Raw genomic sequence first — 24,537 nt, forward strand, 5'->3', positions numbered from 1 at the left:
CTGGTGTACACTTCTTTCCCTTATGGTAAGGAAGATGTGACTTGTAACTTCAGGAGGAATGAGGTGATTTTCCAGGTCCATTAGGGCTGCCTTTCCCACCTGAAGCCTCCAGTCCAAATCAGCACTCTGACCAGGGACTTCTCCACCCAGCTGGAGGAGGCCGCTGAGATAGCCAAACCAGAAGTCTTTCCAGGCTTCAGGCAGATGGTGGAAGAGAGTCAAATTAGCTGATGCCTGTGTGACTCTGGAACAAAAGCAAAAGTTGAAACAAGTTTTCTTGGATTTCCAAGATCTCTTTGCGGTAGACTCATATGACTGTGGTCGCACCGACTTCCACACAACAACAATTCCCATGGGACCGGGCATTACTCCAGTGTTTGTGAAGCAATATTGCTTGCCTCTCGCATCCATGGAGTCCCTTACTGAAGTAATTAAGAACCTTGAGTCCCGGGAATAATCCGTCCAGTCCACAGCACTTTCAATAATCCGGTGCTGGGAATATTGAAGCCAAACGGCCAGTGGAGACTCTGCGCTGACCTTAGGGAGCTCAACAAACGGGTCCATACTTCCCGATGGCCTCAGCCCTACATTGACCAAGGGCTGGCCCAGATCCAGGGGTCACAGGTATTCACTGCAATAGACCTGACCAATGGATACTGGACTGTGCCTGTCAGTAGGGAGGACCAATACAAACTGGCTTTTACCTTTGGGGGCCAGCAGTACACATGGACCCGAACTCCTTTCGGATACCTCAACTCTGGCAATGAATTCAACATTTTCCTACATAAGGCCATGCCCGACCTGGGTGCGAGGGGTAACCTGGCTTATGTAGATGATGTCCTCATCAAAAGTTCATCTGTGGAAGAACACATAGCGGAGTTCCGTTATGTTCTGACACAGTTGAGGGCCGCCGGAGCAAAACTTTCCTTTCAGAAAGTACAGTGGTGTAGAACCCGTGTTAATTTCTTGGGGCATGAGATTACTCCTCAGGGACTCTGTCCCCAGGAAAAGAAAGTGGAAGCACTTCAGAAACTGAAGGATCCCACAGCTCTGCAGGAACTAAGGAGCCTCCTTGGACTGACTAATTACAGCAGAAAGTTCATTGAGGGCTACGCAGAGATCACTAGACCCCTGATTCATCTCCTGAAGAGGGGGTCAAGTGGGAATGGGGTCCAGAACAATCGAGGCAGTAAGACAACTCAAAAGAAGCCTCTCACAAGCGCCTTACCTAGGTTACCCTGTCAGAAACAAGGAGTTCTTCCTGGAGACAGGGTTCTCTAATACGTGCTTGATGGCAGTATTACACCAAAAGCATGACAAGGTCAATAAAGTAATCTCCTATGCGAGCAAAACTTTATCCTCTGTGGAGGAAAAATTCAACGATTGTGAGAAGGCACTCCTGGCAACGGTGTGGGCATTGAGGAATTACCGCCCGTTCATCCAGGGGGAACACATCATAGTGGAGACTCCACACCAGCCTCTGCAATATCTCCAAAGTGACAGAATCCGGGCCGGAAATGTGAGTAATTCCCGAATTACTTAATGGATTCTGTCAATGCAAGGCTTTCCTGTGGAGGTCAGATATGGCCAAAACAAGAAGAGCCCCCTCGCGCATGGTCTGGCTGACTTGCATGATTGTGCCAGAGAAAACTGTCTTGAGGACGAAAGTCTAAAAATCAATGACAACATGGAGGCATACCTTAATTCCCCACACAAAGTCTTTGAAGAAGACAAGTGTGAGGGAATGCCCACTGTCTATGTGGATGGATGCTCTTACCATGTTGACAACAACGGGGAGAAAGAACTGGTGGCCGGCGTAGGGAATGCATGGGTGAAGGAGTTTCCAGAACCCTCCGCTGGATACAAAATTGGTCCCCGAAGTAGTCAGGTGGCAGAATTGATGGCTGTGCATCAAGCCATCCTCACTGCTGTCCAACATCAACCCCACGAACTGGTCATAATCACAGATTCGGATTATGTACGGAATGGGTTCGTGGAGCACCTGGTTAATTGGAAAACCAGAGGCATGTTATGTGCTAATAACAAACCCCTGAAACATGGGAAGTTCATCCAAAACATTGATGATCTGGTCACATCGAATGGGATGACCATCTACTGGAAAAAGATCAAGGGTCATTCCAAAGTAGAGGGACCAGACAAAACTGGAAATGACTTAGCTGATCAGCTGGCCAAAACCGGGGCCATCCAAGGGGATCTAATAGAAATAGAGTCCCTGTTGGGGGAAATCCAGGTCACTGCTATCACTAGGTCCCAGACAAATGCTCACAATGATCTTTCAACTGCACAATGGAGTAAGGAGACTCCTGATGCTGATTTGATTACAGCTCAGAAGGGGGACCCAATAATTGGTAAGTTTTACCAACACATCGGGGACCCTGAGAACTTTCCCCTGACGGATACCGATTACATTGGGAAAGAGGACCTAAGAGTGTTGATGAAATGTCCAAAAAGGTTCTGAATCCAAGACGGTTTGTTGGTAAGGAAATCCCAAGCTGGCCATGATCAGTGGGTGGTCCCTACCTCATTCCGAAGCCTGATGTTAAGTCACGCCCATTATGCGGCCACCGCCGGTCATAGGGGGTTTCACACAACACTTGAGATCTTAAAAGAGGCATACTGGCCACACATGGTGCAGGACCTCGACCAATACTTGAAGGGGTGTCTGGTGTGTGCACAATTTCAGCCACCATCCCTCACACACCGGGCGCCTCTCCAAAAGCGGGGGATGACACGGCCATGGTCATATTTGCAAATCGACTTTGTAGGCCCTGTAATTCGCTCGTCTAGAGGAAACAAGTACATGTTGACCGTCACATGCTTGTTTACCAAGTGGGTGGAATGTCTCCCAGCCCCAAATTGCAAGGCAGAAACAGCAGCTGCCCTGATGATTAACTACATCTTTTCCCGTTTTGGTCTACCTCAAAGGATTGAGTCAGACAGAGGTAGCCACTTCACCAGTGAAGTAATGACAAAGATGTGGGAGATACTGGGGGTTAAAAGGAAGCTACACATTGCTTACAGGCCAGCTTCTTCTGGAGCAGTGGAGAGATACAACCGAACCATTATGAGCATCTTAAAAAAGTTTGTGACAGATTCTGGGCCAAGTTGGGATATCCGATTACCTCTGGTCCTAATGGCCATCAGATCTACCCCTTCATCTGCAACTAAAATGTCACCATTTGAGTTGATGACCGGACGCAAGATGGTGCTTCCCCAGCATTTGCACTACAGGACCCAAGAGCAGACACTGATAAATGCCTCCACAACTCATGAGTATTTGGAGAATTTAAGGAAACACCTTCAGCATGCTTTTGCCTATGCTCAGCGGAATCTAGAAAGATCAGCTGATAGCATGAAAACCCACTACGACCTGAAGACCACCAGGAAGGAATATACTGTGGGAGACCGGGTCTATCTATACAATTTCCAAAGGAACCAGGCCAAACAGCAAAAATGTTTGCCTACATGGAAGGGACCGTTTGAAATTATAGACAAGGTCTCCCCAGTAGCGTATAAGATTTGCATCCCCAAAGGTAGTCTGGCGGAAGGGGAAGACAAGTGGGTACATATAAATCAGCTAAAGTGTTGCCATCCTAGGCACACACTGCAACAACTGGAGGAATCCTCTGGAATCCCAGAGGGGACCGCTCCAGATTAATCCAGTTCCAACCTAAAATATCCCACAGTCTCTGAAATATTATGATTCTGGTAAAAATGTTTCATGTTATATCTTGTTTTAAAATAAGACTGAAAAATGTATCCTGATGTATAAAATGTACGTGTTCGCCACACCATTAATAGTGTTGGAGAAATGTCTACAAATAGGTATTGCCACTTTTGCTTTATCATCCTAGGAGAGATGAAACCACGGAGACTGACCAAGGAGAACGACCGGAGACCGGGAGCAAAGATCCGAGGGGGCCGGGGTACCGCCCAATCCTCCATCAGGACCAGCAAGGAGAACTGATTGATCGACTGGAGGGAGGAGAAGATGCTGAACTGTGCCATTTACGGAATTGGAAGAAGATGAGGCGAACATCCCAGATCTTGCGAGTTCCATCAGTGAAAGTTCAGAATGGCCATCGCAAGAGGGGAGGCTTGTGGGATGTTTTTACCGATGCATTCAAGCCCTACCATAAAACTGTGCATTACTGGCATTGAAAACATCATGATGGCCAGAACTCCCAGAGAGTGCACAGGGAAAACATGAAGAATAGGCTGCCACCCATTTTTGCCTATGTTGTGAGCACAGAAGTGTACTACCTAAAACCACCATTGGGCTACACACACAGTAGCCTGAAACCATTGGGAATGGCAATGCTGATTGCCAAAAGCAACCCAGAACTGTGGGGAATTCATTTTCTTAATGTCAAAAATGGATGCAATACTGGTGCTCACCACTATCAGAAAGCCGGCGTTTTAAAACCACCCGACTTTTGTGTAGAACTGAACAAATGAACCCAAACCAGGCCAAGGAAAGACTTGCTAAGAGGTGGATACAATGTAAAACTATATTCTGAAATGACTTGAAGGAAGTAATTATTTAATGTATATATAAAAAAAATAGCTGGGGATGTCAGCAGCTTAATTGAATTTGGGTTTAAAGCCACTAAAATCGAAATGTTTAGAATAAATGAGTGACCTACTTGTGAGTGTCACATAGGTTGCAATTGTTTAAATGTCCTAGTTTTGAACTTAGAATCAGCGTTCTAGCTGCATGTGCAAAAATTGTCAGTGTGATTTGAATGTAGAAAACTGGGAACTAAAGTGTCATTTAGCTGAATTCTGCCTGACAACTACCCCCGACAGGAGTTGAACTGGCTCAAGAACTCTTCCCAGGCCTGGCTGCATCCTGCTGCCCCTGCCAAAAGGAGATGACACCTCTCTGATTGAATTAGGGGAGTGGCACCTGGGGACTACAGGAAACTAAACAAAGCACTGTCCCTGGCTCAGGCAAATGTTATATTGGGGGGGTCGTAAAATGGCTTCCTCTTGGGAGAAACTGGGAGGGGCAGTGCCTGTGAGAGCAAGCTGAGCTTGGGGGAAGTGGATAAACCAGAAATTCCACCATGTGCTTTGGAAAACCACACCCCTTTGGGGCCAGAGCATGATATTAAAAAGATGGATAATTCATAGTGCAGACTTGTCAAAATTATATAAATAACATCATCATTCTTGTGATTTTTCTGTGCACATTTTAAGAGGTTTTAGAACCCTGTGGTATGTTCTTGGGGATAGTAGCGGAAAAAAAATGTGTTACTCCAAATGTATGCATGTTAAAAATCTGACACTTTATCATCTGAAACCCATACCCCTGGGGCACATTTGTGTAAAATCTGGAAAGGTTTAGAGGTCGTTATCTGGATGAAAAGGGAGAATTCTGTCATAAGTGGACACGACATCGTACAAAGACAGGGATCGGATGGTTTGGTGCTACAGAAAATATGTTAACTGGACCTATAATATTAGAAAAATGGTACAAAGATAAATATGTATTTGGGTCAGAAATAGATTTGTGTGCAATTTGACAAGGGGAGGTTCCTCTGAGCATAAAACCTACAGCATCACTTTGACACTCCATTTCTTTCCCCCAATCAAGGGAGAGAGGAAAGCTTGGCCAACGATAAGTGAGAGGGGCAGGCTTAGGTAGGCCCAGGCACACACCCATTTTCAAAACACATAAAAAGAGCCACTGGAACCCAGGTAGGGACATTCACTTTCCACTTTCTTGCGGGACGCTTTGCCGGGAGACTCCAGACTTCAAATCCATCAATCTCCATAGACCAGAGATACAGAGAGACCAGAGATCCAGAGAGACCAGAACTGTGCAGTGCTGAGAGCAGAACCAGAGACCGCTGTATCCGGAACCGCTAGCAGAACCGATAACAGAACCAGAGACCCAGAGACCAGATCGCTGTGAAGAACCGCTAGCAGAAGTCCAGCCAATCCTGACCCGATCAGTGACGAAGTCGCATTCCTGTCCAAAATCTAGTGTGAGTACCCAGCTAGCACTGTGCCAAAACCAATCTCTTAGTTTAAAATAATCTAATCCAAACTATTTTAGCTTATTAGAACTGCCTCCTAAAATCGTGTCATTCTGTCATTTTTAAAAATGAAAACTGTCATCTGTCATTCTGCGCTTTAAAATTTCAAATCCGAAAAACTACCTTTACTAAATCGGCCGTATCTCCGGAACCGTTTGTGCTATGAACGAGATTTAACTTTCATCTTAAAGCTAAGATTCTAGGCTTTCCAACGAACTTAGACCCGACTTACTCCTTATAGTGCCTCCGTAATTGTGCTCGACGCACGCAACTAAATTTGCCGCGATTTGACATTTTGCTTAATTTCAGCCACGTGTAAAAATATTTGTCTTTGCTTCCATCCCTGAAATCTGTTTTCAACCTAATAACCATCCCTGAATCATTGATAGGGCTGGCCTGACCTGATTCAAAGTATCTATCACCTACCCTGAACCTCCTATAGGGAATTAAAAGCATTTTTCGCATATTTTTCACTTCTTTGCATACCACATCTAAGTATATTGCATGTGTTTCAAACTCCTACCTGTTTTCCTCTAAGCTTGCTAGGGGGAACTGAATTATATTTGATTGCATTCCTGAGAACTGTGTGCTTCCCTTCCATCTCTTTACCTTGCATAAAGGGGGGGGGGGTGAATTGTCAAAGAAAAGTGATTACATTGTCTTTTGTGGAAGTCATATCAAGTTTATTTTCTGTACTGCATTTTCATTCATAATTGCATTGTCCTTGAAGCCATCAAAGCATTCTCAGCTACTTTATCCTCTCTATATCACTTCTAAGCCATCAAAAAGAATGTACCACTGTAACAGTATCCATTGTTGATCACTATCATCTACACAAGTGTGCTATCAAACATTAATTTATTATAAAAGTGTGATATATATATATATATATATATATATATTGTTTAATTTTCAAATAAACCTTTTAATTTGCAAAACAAACCTACTTCTTGGCTCAGTGGGGTCAGGGGGATTCTAAGAGAGGGGTGTTATATAAGGGTGGTCATCCAGAGAAAACAAACTGGACATAAAAATATATCAATAAGGGTTTCCCTCAGCATCCCAGACTAGGCATTGACTTAGCTGTAGTGTTGAATTGATTCCGCTTACAGGATGCCAGGCAAGAAGAGCAACAGAAGGTTGCACCCCCATGTAGCAGGATTTCCCACAGTCATCCATGAAATAGGAATGTACCAGAATGGTCACACAAAGAAAGAAGAACACAAGCACTCAGACTCTGCTGAATTCCGTCATTAAATCCATGCTGTAGACTCAGCGCGGACCGGGAAGTGGAATTCCGCCATGATGGTTGAGGCAGAAACGAGCACGGAGGGCTGCAGTCTTGGTAAGGGCGTGATGTGCCTCAGGTATTGGTCCACACATGTGAACACCCCTCAGAGGTCAATGGTGCCAGGAATTACAGAGGCCAAGGTGAGTCCTGACAACAGCAATCATTGCTAATGATGGTCAAGGCAGAGTCAACATTATTGAGCAACCTGCAGGGACAGCTGTAACTTCAAACAAACTGCCATAGTGGTAGGGTCCTTCATGCATTAGCAACCAGAGGGATGGCGCCAGCAAATCAGAACACATGTCTGATAAGCCTGTGTTTGCGCCTGCTGGTTGCTGCCGTACTGGACCTGAGAAGAGTGGCCAGTTTGCCAGTTTGTACACGTGTGAAGAACCATGACCTTTTGAGGTCCTTTCGGTCCAATAGAAACATGCTTGTTTGGAGTCAATGCAGTGAGTGGATTAGGACCAGGTTTTGAGTGTAGTGGGATGAACAGGGACTGGAGCATGTGTGAATTGTTTCCAGTTGTGTTTACTCTAGTCACAGTCTGAATGTATGCACGCCATTGATGTTAAGTGCTGTAAATGGAACTCTGTGCGTGTGTGAGCACTTAGCATGTATACAGATGAGAGCAAATCTCAAGGCGCTTGGTTATGGCTGTGATTCTAAGACAGCTTCAGCACATCACCCTCATCTACTGCACTGTTTTATGAAGGGGCTGTAGGTTATAACTCCACCTACCAAACCTTCCGAAGCCCACAAAACAGTTCCCACATATTCCAGGACATGGTCATTTACTAATCATACTCCAGTCCTAGAATGGAGTAAGTGCTGGCTGGTGTGCCAGGGAACAAGGGGAAATAACTTGGCTCCCACTGGCAATGCTTTGGTGAGTAGTGGTATTATGACTGGCCACTGGCAGAGGTTTCTGAATAATGAATACAATAGAATTCAATTCAGCTGAGCCACAACTAAGATTATTACATTCAACTAAAACCTGCAACTGAATCCTGAAACTAAAATATGTGTCCTCAAGCCTTTGACCATTGCCCCACTCGGCTACAATACGTCAGAAAGCTGGGAGTAATCATTCAAAACTCAGATTCAATGGTCACACAATACATCAGTCAAGAACGGCTTCTACTCCCTGAGGTCACTGACGCATCACAAGCCACTTCACAACTAACAGTAATATCACCATTACCAAAGCATCCATCCAATCCCTTCTCGGGTACTGTGATGGTATCCATCTAAGTCTTTTCAAATCTGTAAACTCCAGCATGCCAAAATGCATCAGCCAGCCTCATGTGTGGACTGCAATGCCAGGGACACCTCCCGCCAGCAATCAGCACCATCCACCGGATTCTCAGTCTACAGAAGTTGAAGTTCAAAACCTCATGCATCGTCCAGGGGGTATACCACGGAATCAGCCTATTTCCACCCCCGGCAAAGTGAAATATAAAAAATCCACACATAAGAGCACTCTGAGATCAGCTAGCAAAACTCTGTCCAAATGTTGCCCCACAGGGTAGTCGTGCTTTCTCAGTTCTGTTTAGACACCTCTGGAATGCCCTTCCTGCCCATTCCATTCTTCGACTGACACCAGGATATCTGGAAGGCTGTTCCTAGCCACTGACTTATTCCTTGGTCCAATTTCTTGGACTCTCTTCAGAACCAACATATGGTTTGGGGTGAATGATGCACTGTTTCCTCATAATGGTTTGATTTATGGGGTTAAACAGCATGCATTTCATCTTATCTTCGGAGTTCCTTGAGGAGTTCCATGAGGGATGCCGGATGGACTATTGAGGGTGAGGGTAAACTAGTTTCACCGTGACTCTCCTAGCTAATAGACTCTCTGAACTTGCCTGGCTAAGCACAGACAGCCCAGGTTCCAGTTTGGGGGAGTGTCAGGGCTCCCTAACTCTAGGCCTCTCTTACAGGGTTAAACAGGTGGGGCAGGACAGATTTACTCAGTAGAATAATCCTAAAAAATCTGTAATATTTTTTATTTTTTATTTTATTTGAGTTATTTGTATTAACAATTTTTTCAAAAACACTTAGTATTACAACATCCTGTTCATCCAAATCCGGGTGGAAGGAAGAGGTGGAAAGGGACAACAGACAAAAGGAAAGTCAAGAGTAAGGCAAAGATGGAATCAAAGGGCAAATCTAAATGTACATCCCCAGTCACAATCTCCTATACATCAATTTATCACACAAGGTTTGGCATAATGAACTTCATCATTAAAACTGTGACAAAAATCATCTTAGTTTGCTCACCACATATTAGAGTTTTCCAGCATTCCTCTGTGTCCATTGTGGCGAATTTACTCAGTATTGGGGTCAGGTGTATTTCCCTCAAGGGCCCCCACCTAGGGCAGGTCATTAGCAAGTGTCTGTCGTCAAAGATTACCTCCCAAATCTTTTGTCCATCAGCTGACCCTGCGCCTGCGTTATCAACACTGTGACCTTGTTCTTTAGGAGGTCTTGGGCCAGCGCTTCTATAGTACTGTTGTTGAACAAGATTCTGAGGAACTTGATTGAGTCCACTTCCTCGATCTTCTTATCGGCCAAAAACCAGTTTGGTTTATTCTTTCTCTGTTTTGCTTTTTGAAGGCAGATGATTTTTATTTTACCTTCGTTTATCTCCAAATTGTTTTCGAGCAGATAACGCTGGAGGCTGTCTAATTGTCTCTGGAAGCCTACTACTGTTTGATCAATTATGATCAGATCATCTGCGTAGAGTAATCTTGTTAATTTAACTTTTCCTAGTTTAGGTGGAAAAGACCGGATAGATGGTTTGAAGTTGGCAATGTCAGCAATATAGAAATTGTAGATAGCAGGAGCAAGGGGGCAACCTTGCTTGACCCCTCTCCAAGTTGGAATTCGCTAACTTAGGAGACCTTCTCTGTTTAGACGAACTCTGATCGAGGTGCCAGAGTGTAGTTGCATTAGTGGATACAAAATGTCATGCGGACACTTTTGCTCCTGTAGTTTTTGCCATAGTCTTCACCTGTTTACTCTATCGAAGGCTTGGGTTAAGTCTACAAAAATGATGTAAATTCTGGGATCCGCCTGGTGGCTCTGGGCTTTCAAGATGTTTAATAGCACAATGTTTGCTACTGTGCCGATGTTCATTTGAAAGGGGTAAAACCAGCTGTCGTTTGTAGTCCAGCTGGAAAATGTTGCAAGTAGGAAGGATCCAAAAATGTTGCCTATGACGTCCAGTAACACAATTGGGCGATAATCCTCAGGTTCGTCTTTTTTTCCCTTTTCAAAGATTGGAACAATCGTTGATGTCTTCCACAAACAAGGGATTTGATGAGTTCTACAGATTTGAACAAAGACGACATTTATAAAGGTCGCCCATTCGTCTGGGTTTTCTTTTATCATTGCGTTACTTAGGCCGTCAGGCCCTGGTGCTCTTAATGTAGTAAGCTTTTTGAATTTCAAATGGATCTGTTCCAAGCTGATGCCCAGATTCCACTATTCGGAACTGACGTATAGGAGCTGAAGTTATTCCTACGTCTTTGAAAAGAGTCCAAATATTTTGTTCCCACTGTGACTCACTGATGTAGTTCTATTGGGTGTCATGGGTAATTGTTTGACCTTGTTTTATCAGCTGCCAGAAGTCTCTCAAGTTTTTCTTGCTCAAAGATTTGAGCATATGCTCTGCGTTATTCTGGAGTACAATTCTTTTGCGTCCAGCTACCCAGTTTTTATAGACCTGGATGGCATTCTTAGCTTTTTTTAGACATCTAACTATTTTACGTCTTTCCACTAATGCCTCATCGTAGCAGTGCCGCATCGTTTGTTCTGGCTTTTTCTGCCTTGACTTTGTGAATTTAAAATAGTCAAGCAGGGTCACGAAGTCCGACTGGTTTATCTCCTTCATCTCATCTCCTCTGTTGGGTGTCGTAGTATATGTTTCAGTTATTACTTTGATGTAATTCATTTTCATACAAAGTCGATTACCTCCAATTTTTACCGTAACCTCTACTCCCATCATTGATCTCAGGGTTTCCAGTCCCCTCGCAAGAGTCACGAGTCTCAAGTTGTGATCGCTGTTCTTAGTTTGGATAATCTCGTGCTCCACAATATAATGTGCCAATTCGGTGGATACAAACACATGGTCAATATCAGCTGACTGGTCCCCTCACCGCCAAGTTGGTATTGCAGGTTTTGTAACTGGGCGGTTCAGCTCCATGGAGACTAAGTTCCTCAGTCTCATGGCTGCTGACCATAATTTCCATCTTATTTCCCTAGGAGATTTTAGTTTTTGCGTAATTGCAGAGAAAAAAAACGGGCTGCAGGACGCGTTTAAATCTCTGCATATTAAGAACAATGGGATGTCCTGTTTTTTAGGCCCATATCAATTGTTGAAGTTATCAATTCCATAAAGGCCCCTTTTGAGACCAACTCAGGGTTCCAATAGCAGTTAATAATGATCAGGTTTTGGATGTTTTTCTCACTCTTTGGAGACTCGACCGTTGTCCACTCAACTCGTATTGCCAAAAGCCTGAACCAAATTTTATTGCTGTTAAAAGCCCAAAAACAGGCCGACCTTTGAGTCCTTTCTTGAGCTGATGCGAATCTCGTATCGTATTGGTCCATTACAGGGGGAGTAAGCAGCCATGTTTCATGAAGGCAAAGAATGTCAAACACTCCCAAGTTTAAGTCACTGGGTGATGTCAAATGCTTAAACCCCCTTGTATTCCAAGAACCTAGTTTTAGTTCTTTACGGTTCGTATAGTTAGTAATTTCAAACTTGTTTTCCAGATGACGGACGTTCTTGAGTTGCTATTCATTCGAGGTATTAGAGTGAACTTTTGATACCCGTCTCCATGATTTTTCTGGGGTTCTTTCATTTCTGATTTGTTGTTCGTCTATAGAGACCAATTTTTCATCCTCCAGTTTATCTGGGTTGAATGTGATCTTTAAAATTGGTCTATGTGTCTCACTCCGTTTTCTTAGGTTGGACTCAGCCTCTGGTTGTCATTTTTCTGTGTCTCCGTTCATAAGTAAGCTTCGAGGACTGGCCAGGTTGGAAGTGTGTTTATGTGAGACTTCTCGAGTTAGATTCTTTGTCACAGTGTTCAATTGTTTAACTGTGTTTATTTTGGGATCCGTTATTGGGGGACCCTTGTTGAGTTTGTCAGCTTGGTCTTTTTCTTTTTGAGTTAAAGCATGTCATCCTCCTCCATGCAAGGATTCTGTTGAGTTATCATGGTGGTGGAATGACTCAGGTCAAATCCCAATTTACAAAGGTGGTCAGTTGCCTCAAAGAGTGTGTCTATCACTGGTATTTACTTAATGTGAAGATAGACTGAATCTGTGACCTGTTTTTCTCCAAATTCCACTATTTGGATATTGTCCGTAGATATCAGTCTTTAATTAGGCAGACAGTGGAACTGCTGCAGAATAGCTTTGTTTTTTAAGATTAAGTTGGCTTTTTTCCCCAAAATTCTTGTCAGCTTAACAGACCTCGTTCTTCGTGAGGGTTGAGAGGTCTACCGGCATTCCTTATGTTTATTATTGTTGGACTCTGAATGGCGTTCCCATCTTCCTTCCTTGATTTTAGGTTTCTCCCCCACTTTACTTAGGACAGTCCGTTGAGTAGTAGGTCTCGTTTTGTCTCGCCTATCTGAACTGTGTTTCTTAGCACAGATGATAGGCGTCTCTGTTCTCTTTATCGAAGTTTCAACCCAGAGTTCCTCTGTCTCTTGTTCAATCTTTCCTCTTGAGGCGGCTTTCTGATGTACTCTTTTTCTTTTTTCTGACAGGGTCGTAAAGAAAGGGAAAGGTGGAGAGGATGTCTCTTTCATAGGAGTTCCTTTGAGATTAGGAATGTCAGTGACACACAACTCAACTGAATCCTGATGAAGGGTATTACTGGTGGTTTCTGCCCTCAAATTTAATTTAGCTGGCTCTACAGGGTCTGTAATTTCAGACTCTGAGTTTTCGAATGGGTATTCTGAGATGTCCATCAAAGTGGTTGATCCCTCCAAGTTCTTATTTGCTACTTCTACTACCCTTCTTTAGTCCATTAAATTCAGTGCCCTTGTTCTGACTTCTGCCTCTTTGAGCGTGGTCGGATGCATGCTAGGTGGGAGTTGTGTTTCTTCGCTTTCTGGTGACTCTCTGTCTTCGGTTCTGGGCGGTATTGTTGTTACTTCACTGCTTTGTTGGTTTAAGTTCTTGGTTAGGACTCCACTAATACTTTTCAAGTTTTCCGAGATGAAGTATTCCTTAATGCTTTTGTCATAATTCGGTGCTACTGTGTTCCGTAGTGTGGCCACTTGCAGAGTTTGGGAGTCTTTTTTTCTAGTATTTCCTTTACTTACTGTCTGTGTGGCCAAATTCAATCGACATACTATTTCAGTTGTTAGGTCTATCTGGTCATCTATTTGATAGCTTGTTTTTTCACTCTGACCCTTAGGATCACACAGTTTTTGGGTTGGGTTTACGTTCTCCTTCTTGTGGGATAGTTTGTGAACTTGCCTCTTTTTTGATGTGATTGTTGGTTTTTCTGTTGGTTTCCAAAGCTATCCTTCTAGGAACAGAAGTTTGCTGTTCATTGTTGCGATGATTGAGGTTTGATCTTTTAAAGTCTCATGAATTGGCACTTATAGTTTAGAGAATGGTGCTAAAGTTATGGTCACTGTGGACATGACTGCCAGCAGGTCAGACTTTCTGGTATTTTCTCCCAGAACTTGGTCACTAAGCTTCCTAGAAGTGCGATTTATTGATGGTGATGAGGATCCCACAGCTTCAATTGGAGGTAAGTGGGTCGAAGGAATAGGTGTTTTGTTTTGTAGATTGTGAATAGCATCAATTACACCATTGGTTAAGTCTCTCGTAAGGGCTTCTTTTATAGGGGATTTTTGAGAGTTGTAACTTTCGTGTAGCTCGAGAGAAATACTTCTGCCTTTATTTTGTGGTGTTATTACATGCTTTGTTAATAGGAGTCTGCTAGTGGCAACCAAAGGAGTGATTGTAGGATTGCCTTGTGTGGTCATTCCGTGTGTGGGTTTCACCTAGACTCAATCTCCTTGTCTCCGCCATTGGTTTGTTTAGACAAAGATTTCTAGGCTGCAAGTTCCTTTTGGGGGTCATCTAGGCTCACAAAATGAGGCTGGCTGATGTCTCCTTCGAACGACTCGTACCTAATTTTTCTGGTCTTGTTGGGGTCCGACAAAGTTATGAGTGATACTGAGTCGGCACTCAATGTTATGGCCACTTCTCTGACCATCGACAGTCCCAAGACTGGGCAGGGTTGTCCCTTAGTTTTAGCAAGTGGCTGAAGATCTACAGGCCCAGGGGTTTAATTGATGACTTTTGGTAGACTTGGGTCCTCCTTTCGACAGGTTGGAAAGGATCGATGAGGGTCCGTTCCTTCCACTGCATCGGTTGTCATTTCCAACAGCTCAGTGTCTGAGATTTCACGTGCCACAAGGAGTTCAATTTCGGTCGGCGCCTGATTTGATAGTTTGCGCTTAAAGAAGAAGTTCGCCAAGTTACCCGAAAACAAAGTTCTTTTTGGGACGATCTTCCTGTATGTTCGAGGCTTGTCAAATAGTATAGACTCCATCCCAAGACAAACAGGAAGAGGAGTTTTCTTTCATTTGTGCCTTTTATTTTGTTTTTTCGTGGAGGTTTGTCGAAGGAGTTAGGGTCTGTTTTCTTTCGGCCGCTCCTTGAATTTGTTTTTGGTCATTTTAAAGCACTTAAGCTTAGTGCATACTAGTTTTGAATTTTTCAAATTGAGGGTCTTTTTGTGAGTTTTCCTTCGTGGTTTAGGTCTGACTCCTACACAGGTTTCCGTTGTTCCTTTGAGAGAGGGGATTTTGTCCAACTTGTCATCTTTGTAAGGCTCCCTTATGCCTGATGCGTCCTCAAAGAGGGTCTTGTTAAGTGACTGCTTGTCACAACAGGAGCATTGAAAACCATTCTCAAGTGAAAGCTCATCCGAGGAGAGAATGCATTTGTGGTTAATACGTTCATTTGGATGCAGGAGGATAATGCTCGCAGGCGAAAGTACCGTGTTTGGTTTACACGGTATGTGATGTATTTCTACTGTGATGCTTTTATAGTTTGAAAATCCGAAGTCTCACAGTCAAAGTATGGTGTTGTTGCCAGTGACTCTTTAGGTGTACCCACTGAAATTGAACCCTTATAAATCAATGTCTGTGGTCTTCACAGTCTTCCCCTGCTTGTTGTTGGGTGTGGATCGTACTTTTATCTCTCCCGTGCCCGACTCCTCGACCGGCTCTCTCACCCTCTCTGCTCCGCTATCTTACGCTGAACAAAGTCGGAGAGACAGGTAGACAGCAGGCGGTGGGCCAGCCAAGAAGACCTTGTCGCTTGTTTCATGAAAGTTAGTTTCGACAATTACATCTGTTAGTTCATTTTTGTCAATCTCTATTTCTGATGCGTGTATAACAGGGTTGGAGAAGTGATCCGGCGGGGAATCAATTGGTGATTTTGTATTCAGAGAACCCCCCAGTGGGAGCTTACCTTCAGCCTTCGTGGCTGCGCCGGAGGAATCCAAATTGGAGGTTGGATCCCTGAGCCGCCTTCTTGAACTTTGCAGGAGGAGTCCTTCCTCCATGTTGCAACCGTGGCAGGCAGCGATGGGCGGCAGACGGGCAGTGAGCGGCGAGTCTGCAGGACTGCAAGACTGAGACTCGCTCGACTCTCCGCGGCCAATCTGCGGCGTAACAAGGTTTTTAAACAATCCGCCCACAAAAAAGGAAATAGCAGTAAGTCTTCCAGGGTGTGCTGCAAGACTGCGACTCACTCGACTCTCCGTGACCGCTCCGTGGCGTAACAAGGTTTTTAAACAATCCGCACACAAAAAAGGAAATAGCAGTCAGACTTCCAGGGTGCGCTGCAAGACTGCGACTTGCTCGACTCTCTGTGGCTGCTCCGCGGCGTAACAAGGTTTTTAAACAATCCGCCCACAAAAAAGGAAATAGCAGTCAGACTTCCAGGGTGTGCTGCAAGACTGCGACTCGCTCGTCTCTCCGTAATTAGTAAATCAGTAATTAGTGCAAAGGTAAAAATGTGTTCCCTGTCTCACTCCTTCAAATGGACAGGGCAGCAATGGAAAGATGGATTTACTCCTGGAATAAATGTTGGTGGAGTGAGTTCCCCACAATATTACCCTTAAGGAACGTGCATGATTCGACTCCCTTGAATGACTGTGTGCAGAGAGTGACTCTTTGTTCCAGTCCATGAGGACGTTTTCAGCAGGTACCAGTGACTAGTGCCTAACAAGGCAACACTACTCATTGTGCACTACCCACTGCAAATTCAGAGATGAAGAAGTATTCAAACTTGGCCCCCAATTGTCTGGTGTGATGTACTATATGATTTGCTGAGATAAATGAATTGGTATGAGTCTTGTTCATTTTTGTAATAGACAACCAATAGGGATCAGCATAATCCGGAGTGCTGATAAGGTGTTGACTTGGCATGTGTACTAGTTCTGGACCAGCTTTAAAGGACACACTGGGCCCTACCACCGATGGGTCAAAAACAATGTTAGGGAGTTGGGGAAAAATATAGATCGATAATGTCAGAAACAACTCTTAATCCCAAAATAACAAAGCTCATTTGCACACCTTGCCGTTCTTAAGAACCGAGAAACTTTCTAAATATACTAAATGAAATGGTGACTATAGAAAAGACACCAAAAAATGAAACATATTATCAAAACAATCTCCTGATTGTTTATTAATCCCAGGCAGTTTAAGGCCATAAGCATTCTTTCATGACAAGACACTGGCCACAAATGACCTTGATCAATCAATTAATTCTTCATTAGTTGAAGTGCCTTTCACCTTGAAAAACCCTTCACAAGAGACCATCACTTAAAAGACAAGAGGAAGTATACCACTTGAAAATGTAAATTCTACACGGTATATTTAAAAAAATGATGATCATTTTCTGTGACTAATCGCTCTTTACAGGTTTTGCCAGTTCAATGATACATTAAATTGAATTGAGATAACATTTAAATTAGTGTCGCTTCACTATTCAAAATAGGGAGATGCAAACCAGCAGAAATGCATCTAATCATATAATTATAGACTCGCCCGGCTCATCTCACGTCCTTATGAACACGTCCTTCAGCTGAGAGAGAAAGGTACAGTGACTCTTGCTATTATTGTATTAACACTCTAACCATTGCTGGCCTCAACCAGCCTAGAATAATTACTAGTGTCAAAGGAATTACCACTACGCTGATGCTGGATATGCCCCAGCTCTCACAATAGCACCTTATGCATACCACATGTTTGCATAGTGCTTCATGCTAGATTCTTCCTGCTTCCAAGTGCCGTAACAGTTGCTACATTTACTAGTACTCAGTTTATTGACCTCGGAATGATTGAGGGTTGAGTGCTACCAGGATTGAGGCGGTGTCCTACAGGTTGATCTCAGATGTTCTGGCGATAATACTGCCATTCCACTGTATACCATGACATCATGTTAAAGGTGATTCACTGAATAATGGAGGCGCTGGATTATTGGGTAACACTCTGTGGCGAACCAGGAGAAGGACTCGGACTACAGTGGGTCATGTCTCAGACTCGGACTACAGTGGGTCATGTCTCAAAGTGATTTATTTAAATGAAAGGACAATGCCTAGCAGTCCTACTCGCTATGAGACAAGCTCGCTGCCTTCTAAACCAAGGTCATGAAGGTCTCCTTGCTATGGAAGTGGTAGATGATTACCATGAGTGAGCTTCTGCCTGGCCCAACTCATAATTGACCTGTGCGCATTCTCAATGTGCCTTGGAAATGTAATGTCAGGTTTCACAACCTTCTCAACTGGCTTTGTCGGTTAAAAACAAAAAATAATGTCCTCTGTGTTGTTTTCTCTTCCACCCTTGGTAAAAGACTTCTTCTTTCTTTACTTTTCTTAGAGTTTACTAGTGTTCACCTCCCTCTGGGATTCTTTTTTAACACACTTCTCTGTGTCCCACTTCGTGGCACAGTGGCTCCCCAAAGTCCTGTGGCTCTTCAGTAGATACATTGGGCCTCAGTCCTATTAATGAACATAGGCTGCATGCCGTTCAATTTTCTTAGGTTCTCATACAGTTGAAGGCTTCGCTAACCTTGACATATAGTTTACACATCTATTTCACTCTATTTTATTCTTGGTTTGCTTTCCCAGCCATGGTAGGAATCATAAACATTTATTTTACTCCTCTTTAAATAAGGCATGTGTCTGCTAGGTTCTTTTAGACTCTTGGAATCTTGGCTGCTTCTCTTTCCTTGATAAGCAGCGTGTGCATCCTTTTCAGCCTGTTTTACCTAACTCAGGGTTCTGTACGTTTCCCCAGGCTTTAGTACAGTTGTCACCTTCTGTCCTCTTGACAGCTGGAGTTCATAGCACATTTTGGGGTCCCCACGTTGGGGGTATTCCTTTCCCTCTAAAATCGCATCTCATCAGCAAACACACTTGCCACATTGAACTCAGGGACCCGGGATCTGCTCTCTCCTGGTCTCGGCATCGGTTGCCAGGTGCCAAGGCCATGACTGCTTTCTTGTGGTCGCGCCACCAGGGAAGGTGATCCTCTTCCTTTCTCTGCTTCTATCCGGACCGGAACCGAGTGCTCTGTCAGATTGCCTGCCTCCAGCTAGCGTGTCTCGCTGCCTTCCTGTCACTGCTGGATCCGTGGGCTGTGTCACTCCACCCCCAGGACGGCATCTCCACAGAGGCTTACCTCTGCGTAGCAAGGACTTTCCTACCTCAGTAGGAGTCACTTCTCTATTCGCAGCCTGTGCTGTTATATGTACACCATTACATCAAACAGAATTGAGTCCGTCTTATTTGCTTATGGCCTTCAGATGAGGTTCAGCCTAAGCCAATAGCATTGAGTATTAGCATGAAGCCAATAGAGTGAAAGAAGGGTCTTTGTTGTTTACAGGTATAGCAGGAGATGGCAAAGTCTTTCCAACACCCATATAGTGGTTTGGACAGGGAGTTCCTTAATGGAATGGCAGTCATTGTCCCCAAGAGGAGAGTCGCTCCCAGTAAGGTCCCACTCCCCCCGACCTCTAGGTCTTACTGAGCAGGTTCACTTCCCTAGCCTCAAAGGGGGTGGCTCTCCTCTGGGGAGAAGGGACGAATTGTCCAGATTGTCAAAATTCTCAGCTATATGTTGTTTGTGGCTCACACACAAAAAAAGAAAAAAAGGACCTATTCTTCATTCTTCACAAACAGTGGATGACTTGAAAAGGGACATCACGGACCTAAATAAATGTGTCGCTTCACAAATACATTTTCTGATTTTCCGTATGGTGTTTGCTCATGGACACTTGCATGTGAATCTGCACCTCAATTTCACTAGCGTTAAAGCAATTGCGCCTGCTCAAACCCTGCTTGCAAATGCTTAAACAAGACAGAGGGTCAGCCTCCCTGCCAAAGGTTCCAATACCGTTCATTCTTCCCAGGCAGTGCCGGATTATCCCTTAGGCCAAGTAGGCACTGGCCTATGGGCCCCACTACTTTTAGAGGCTCCGGGAAGGCAGAGGCTTTGATGCGCTGCTGCGCTGCGCAACGGCCTGGGGTGTATTAGTATTCTTATGATTTGCTAGGGGGGCCCCGAAATTTCGAACTTTCAACTGCCTCGGGGCCTCCACAGGGCTTAATCCGGCACTGTTCCCAGGTAAATAAACTGGGTAATTTTAAAATGGGAAATAACACCTACTATCACAGTGTTTGGAAAAAGGCTGATTCTGGCATTCAGCACTACATGAAAACTTGATATAATTAATATTTTAGAACATGAAAATTCAGACAAGCTTTCGGGATTTCAAATGTTTCTAAGTATCATTAACTATAAAAAGAAACTTTTCAGAATGTGATTTTCGAAGACAATCTTTTAAACAAGCTGTTTAAAATCTAGACTGGCATCATGCCCTCAGAAACTGGCCGATACCCACAGCTGTGACCACCTTATTGGGTTAAAACAATGCAACATAAGCAAGGAAACCACATCGGATACAAAAACAAACTTTATATTTAAGAAAAGAATTGTGTAACATATCCTGATGAAGGCATCGGCCACGTGAGACCTGCCGAAGATCCAAGGGAGCTGCAACTTTTGAGCAAATAAATAACCAAAGGAGAAACAGCTTTCGACATATAGCGGGTGGCAGCCACGTTTAATAGTTTCATTTTCTGGAGAAGATGTTAAATAAAGTCCTTTACTCAGCTTGCAGTCACAAAAAAACCAATACTGATCAATTTCCATATTGTGTGCAAAAGCAAGGAAAAGGGATAGAAAACGGAGAAACAAGAGAAAAAAGGTGGACTGAAGAAGAAGAAGGAGAGGGATGGGGTCAAAATGAGTATTAGGGTTGAACCCCCATTAAAACATTAACAACATGAAAAATGCCCAGAACAAAATCACTGTATCTCTTTTCGTGGAGCCACAGGTAGCTGTATAAATTTAAAATAGAAGACATTTCTGAGTCATCATCCCTATGAGGCTTTCTCTTGACAAATAGCGGGTCAGTAACTAGCATCTGTTATGCTGTCTTTAAATGGTGAGGGACCCTATAGTTAGGTGTAATCTGCTTAAAGTAAAAAATGAAATGTTAACAAGTCTGATCTTGAGTTATCTTTCTATGATTCCATTTGGTCAAACTCGAACAATATCATCCAAAAACACTGCCTGTCTACAATTGAAAAATCACCACACTGGTAAAATAGGACAATTAAAAATGTCCTTGTCCCAACAATGGGAAAAGAAAACAGGGCTTTCCCAGTCATCTGGCAGGATATGGACATATACCAAATCTGAGAATTCGTATTTCTTTCATCAGCAATTGGACGGAATCCCACCAAAACGAAACCACAGTCAGCCGTCCATCCATTAGAACATCCCCTAGCACTCTAAGAGCCAATGCAGGAGAATATATGCATAATACCTATTCAAATGGTTTGAAGCCCCAAAAGGCAAGATAATATCTGCATAATGACCTATGGAGATTGACATATAGAGGCAAGCAGTTAGGGTGCTACCTTCTTCCACCGTGGAGTCCAGCTGCGTCACTTTGATCACCAGGAGGTCCACCCTCTCCTGCAGCGAGTTCATCCTCACGTAGAAACTATTTGCCTCGTTGAACAGCTCCCCAAATATGTCCTCTGCATGTCTACCTGTGGAAGGAGATGGATTAAACAGAAGATGTGTGAGCTCACGTCATTGTTGGATTTGTGGCCAATGTGATCTTGGCGTGCAAAAGGCAGCGGCCTGGATACACTTGTATAAAATTAAAGCTTCAGTCAAGGTATTTAGAAAATAAAGATGCTTCTCTGTAAGCTTACATTTTGTCAAGAAGCATATCTTATTGGTCATTGGCTCAATCATACTCAGGCTCGGTAACACTTTGGGTGACTTTTTGGGGTCTTATTTATAGATAATAGTGTGCGTGAACACATACAAGCCAATACATACAGCAGTCAATGTAGCCACTTGTCTAGCAATAATGTCTTGTAGAACCCTAATGGATGATCACGAAGGGTCAATCTGCAATGTGAAACCAGGAAACATACAGATGGTTTGTAAAGTGCCATTGGTTCAATATGGGATGGAGGAAGCAGCATCAGTTATCTGGTGGCCTGAGAGGCTTGCAATATACTGTGGATGTTTGGGTTCAGCAACTTGTTCCTGTGTTAGTGCTTCACCAATGTCTAATGATGCAGGTTATGGGTTGGCCTACATCTGAAGGAAGACCAAAGATGACAATCCCAGCTTGCTAAGGCAATCGCTGAGACGGTCCTACTGTCGGCTGTCCATGGGTCAGGCCATAAAGTGATTGACCCAAATGCTCCTAACGGCCTATTTTGCCCCATTCCAGGTATCCTTACACCTGGTGACTCAATCACAGGGTGGCTTATTTAAGGGCTCCTTCTATTTGGCCCTGTTAGGACTGGTAGGTCCTAGGGCCACCATTTATTCTCTATTCACTCTCCATTCAATTCCTTCCCTATATTACACACTTAGTCCTAATTCCAATTCCTGTTCATTTACTGATATGAGCTACCCTCATGGGAAGGTGTGGACAAAATGGACTACATTTGCTCCATGGAGAAATTTGGTGAATTCTTTGCAAAATTCACCTGTTTTACCAATTTCAATTTTTGCCTGAAATAGCAGGAAAAAAGTAAAATGGATTCTACCAATCTTTCCCATTCTGCTTACTGTTCTTTTCCACTCTCTCTCCCTTGACATCTTCCCAGCACACCTCGTTTAAACCCCACTACATCCGGCTCCAATCCCCCATCTTCCCATCTCCATCCTTCACTCTCTTCTCTGGCCGCACTCTCCCAAACTCAACTCACTCCATCCTTATCTACACTAACCGTCTCCCTCCCTCTACTCTCGAATCTACCTTCTTATTCTCTGCCCTCTGTACTGACCTAACCATGGGCCTCTGGAATAGTCAACCGCTATTATAAAAACCTCATTTCTCAATAACCACAACTCTCAATGATGGCTGTCACCAACAACTGGATTTCCCCTGATATTGCCCCTTTGCAGCCCTTCACAACAGCTTTGTTCTTTCTCAAACAAAATAAGTGGTACCTTGAGCAGCAAGGACACACTAACATAATTCTAACTCTTCTGACTACACTCCCTCATCCTGTCAGCATATGTCTAGTGCATGTCCTCAGTGCCACTGCTCTGACTATCTACACATCTAGCGCCCTCCTGGCATCTTTACCCTCTTCATCTACCATGATCTCTTACTCAAAACACACCCAGATACTGTCTCTGCCATCATGATAGGCTAATTCCTATAACAGGACACAGTACATCAATGTCATGTCATCAATGACATTTGTGATGTTATCTTTGATGTTGTGGGTGTTAGTCTTAGCAGTGAACGGTGGTGGCGCAAGTTATGGTTGCTTAGTTTACCATAACTGGCGAATTTCAGGGGTTTTTCGGTTTTACTTGGAACCATAACGTCCCTTTAACAAAGTTTTTTCACTGAATTTCATAGGTTTTTATTAGTGCAACTTAACCATAACGTCCCCTTAACAAGGTTTTTTCATTGAATTTCATTGGTTTTTATTTGTGCAACTTAACCAGAATGTCTATGAACATCTGACTTCATTGCAGACCTTCCGGAGAGTGCCACATGACGTGTCCGAGAACCCGTACGCATTTCACAATAAGATCTGTGCTTCGCGGACAGTTCGGAACTGCATTTCCTACTGATCTAGGAACTTTCAATTTCAAATTTCCCTTGCACATCTCCAACACCTATTCCTACTCATCCATTAACAATCTAGTACACAGTACATACTTTTTGCAAAACTACAATTTTTCTTAAAATAGAATCAGCTAATGCCATCCCTCCTCCCCAAGAGACACAACCACTGCTGTGATCAAGGAGCATGAGAAACACTGCCCCCTACCTTAGAAATAACACACGCGCAACATTTTCCCCTGTCCACCTTCCCCTCCAAATTAGTGTTTGGTGCCTCTTCCCTCATCTCCCTCCCCACCTATCGTTCTCAGCTCTCCTGCCAAAAAAAAATGCACCCAAAAACAAAATAAATGTTCTTTTAGGAACCACCTTTCACAGTTAAAAAATAGAACTAAAAAAAACCTATAGACTCCATCTACTTAATATTTCTCAGTAAAGTACTTAGACTCAACACGTTTTTCCAACATTTCCATTTGCATTTTGTGTTATGCTAATGGGAATATTGTGGCGTTCTTCCTCCATTCCAGGGATTGGAACAGTGGATACCGGCCCAGCAGCCCAAGTTATCAGCCCAAGCGAAACAAGGGTGTATAACAAGGTCTCTGGACCAATATCCCCCCATTCCAGCCCCTGAAATGGGGGATGGAGGACATTAGCAGCCTAGGTTCCCAAAGCGGGAACCCGGGGTACTAAAAAAGAGGATTTTTCTTCCTACACCGGGACGCCTGTGGTGTCCCGATGTAGGCAGGAAAATCCTTTTCCAAGATGGCCACCATGGAAAGGGAAGGCGAGGGTTCCATACATGGCCCCTCTTCGCTTTCCATTGCAGCCTGCAGAAGGCAAAAAGAGAACCCTATGGCCATATTACTGCAAGCACATTTTTCTTCCCTTTCAGATCTATCCTAATTTCAAATAACTTTACCACAAAGCCAGTCCGAGGTG

The 24,537-nt window shown here is 43.8% G+C and overlaps 1 protein-coding gene across 9 annotated transcripts in view; it reads right to left on the reverse strand.

Moving 5' to 3' along the window:
* Positions 1-24,537, reverse strand: part of LOC138480812 (actin-binding protein WASF3-like) — a 1,100,082-nt gene that overhangs the window by 409,577 nt on the left and 665,968 nt on the right. For all 9 annotated transcript variants that reach the window (XM_069612569.1, XM_069612567.1, XM_069612561.1 and 6 more), the window contains one exon: positions 21,401-21,535. In XM_069612569.1, coding sequence (XP_069468670.1) covers positions 21,401-21,535 — 135 coding nt within the window. The remainder of the gene's footprint in view (positions 1-21,400; positions 21,536-24,537) is intronic.

The sequence above is a fragment of the Ambystoma mexicanum genome, chromosome 5p (assembly GCF_040938575.1).
Source record: "Ambystoma mexicanum isolate Mex_15411 chromosome 5p, UKY_AmexF1_1, whole genome shotgun sequence".
NCBI classification, from domain to species: domain Eukaryota; kingdom Metazoa; phylum Chordata; class Amphibia; order Caudata; family Ambystomatidae; genus Ambystoma; species Ambystoma mexicanum.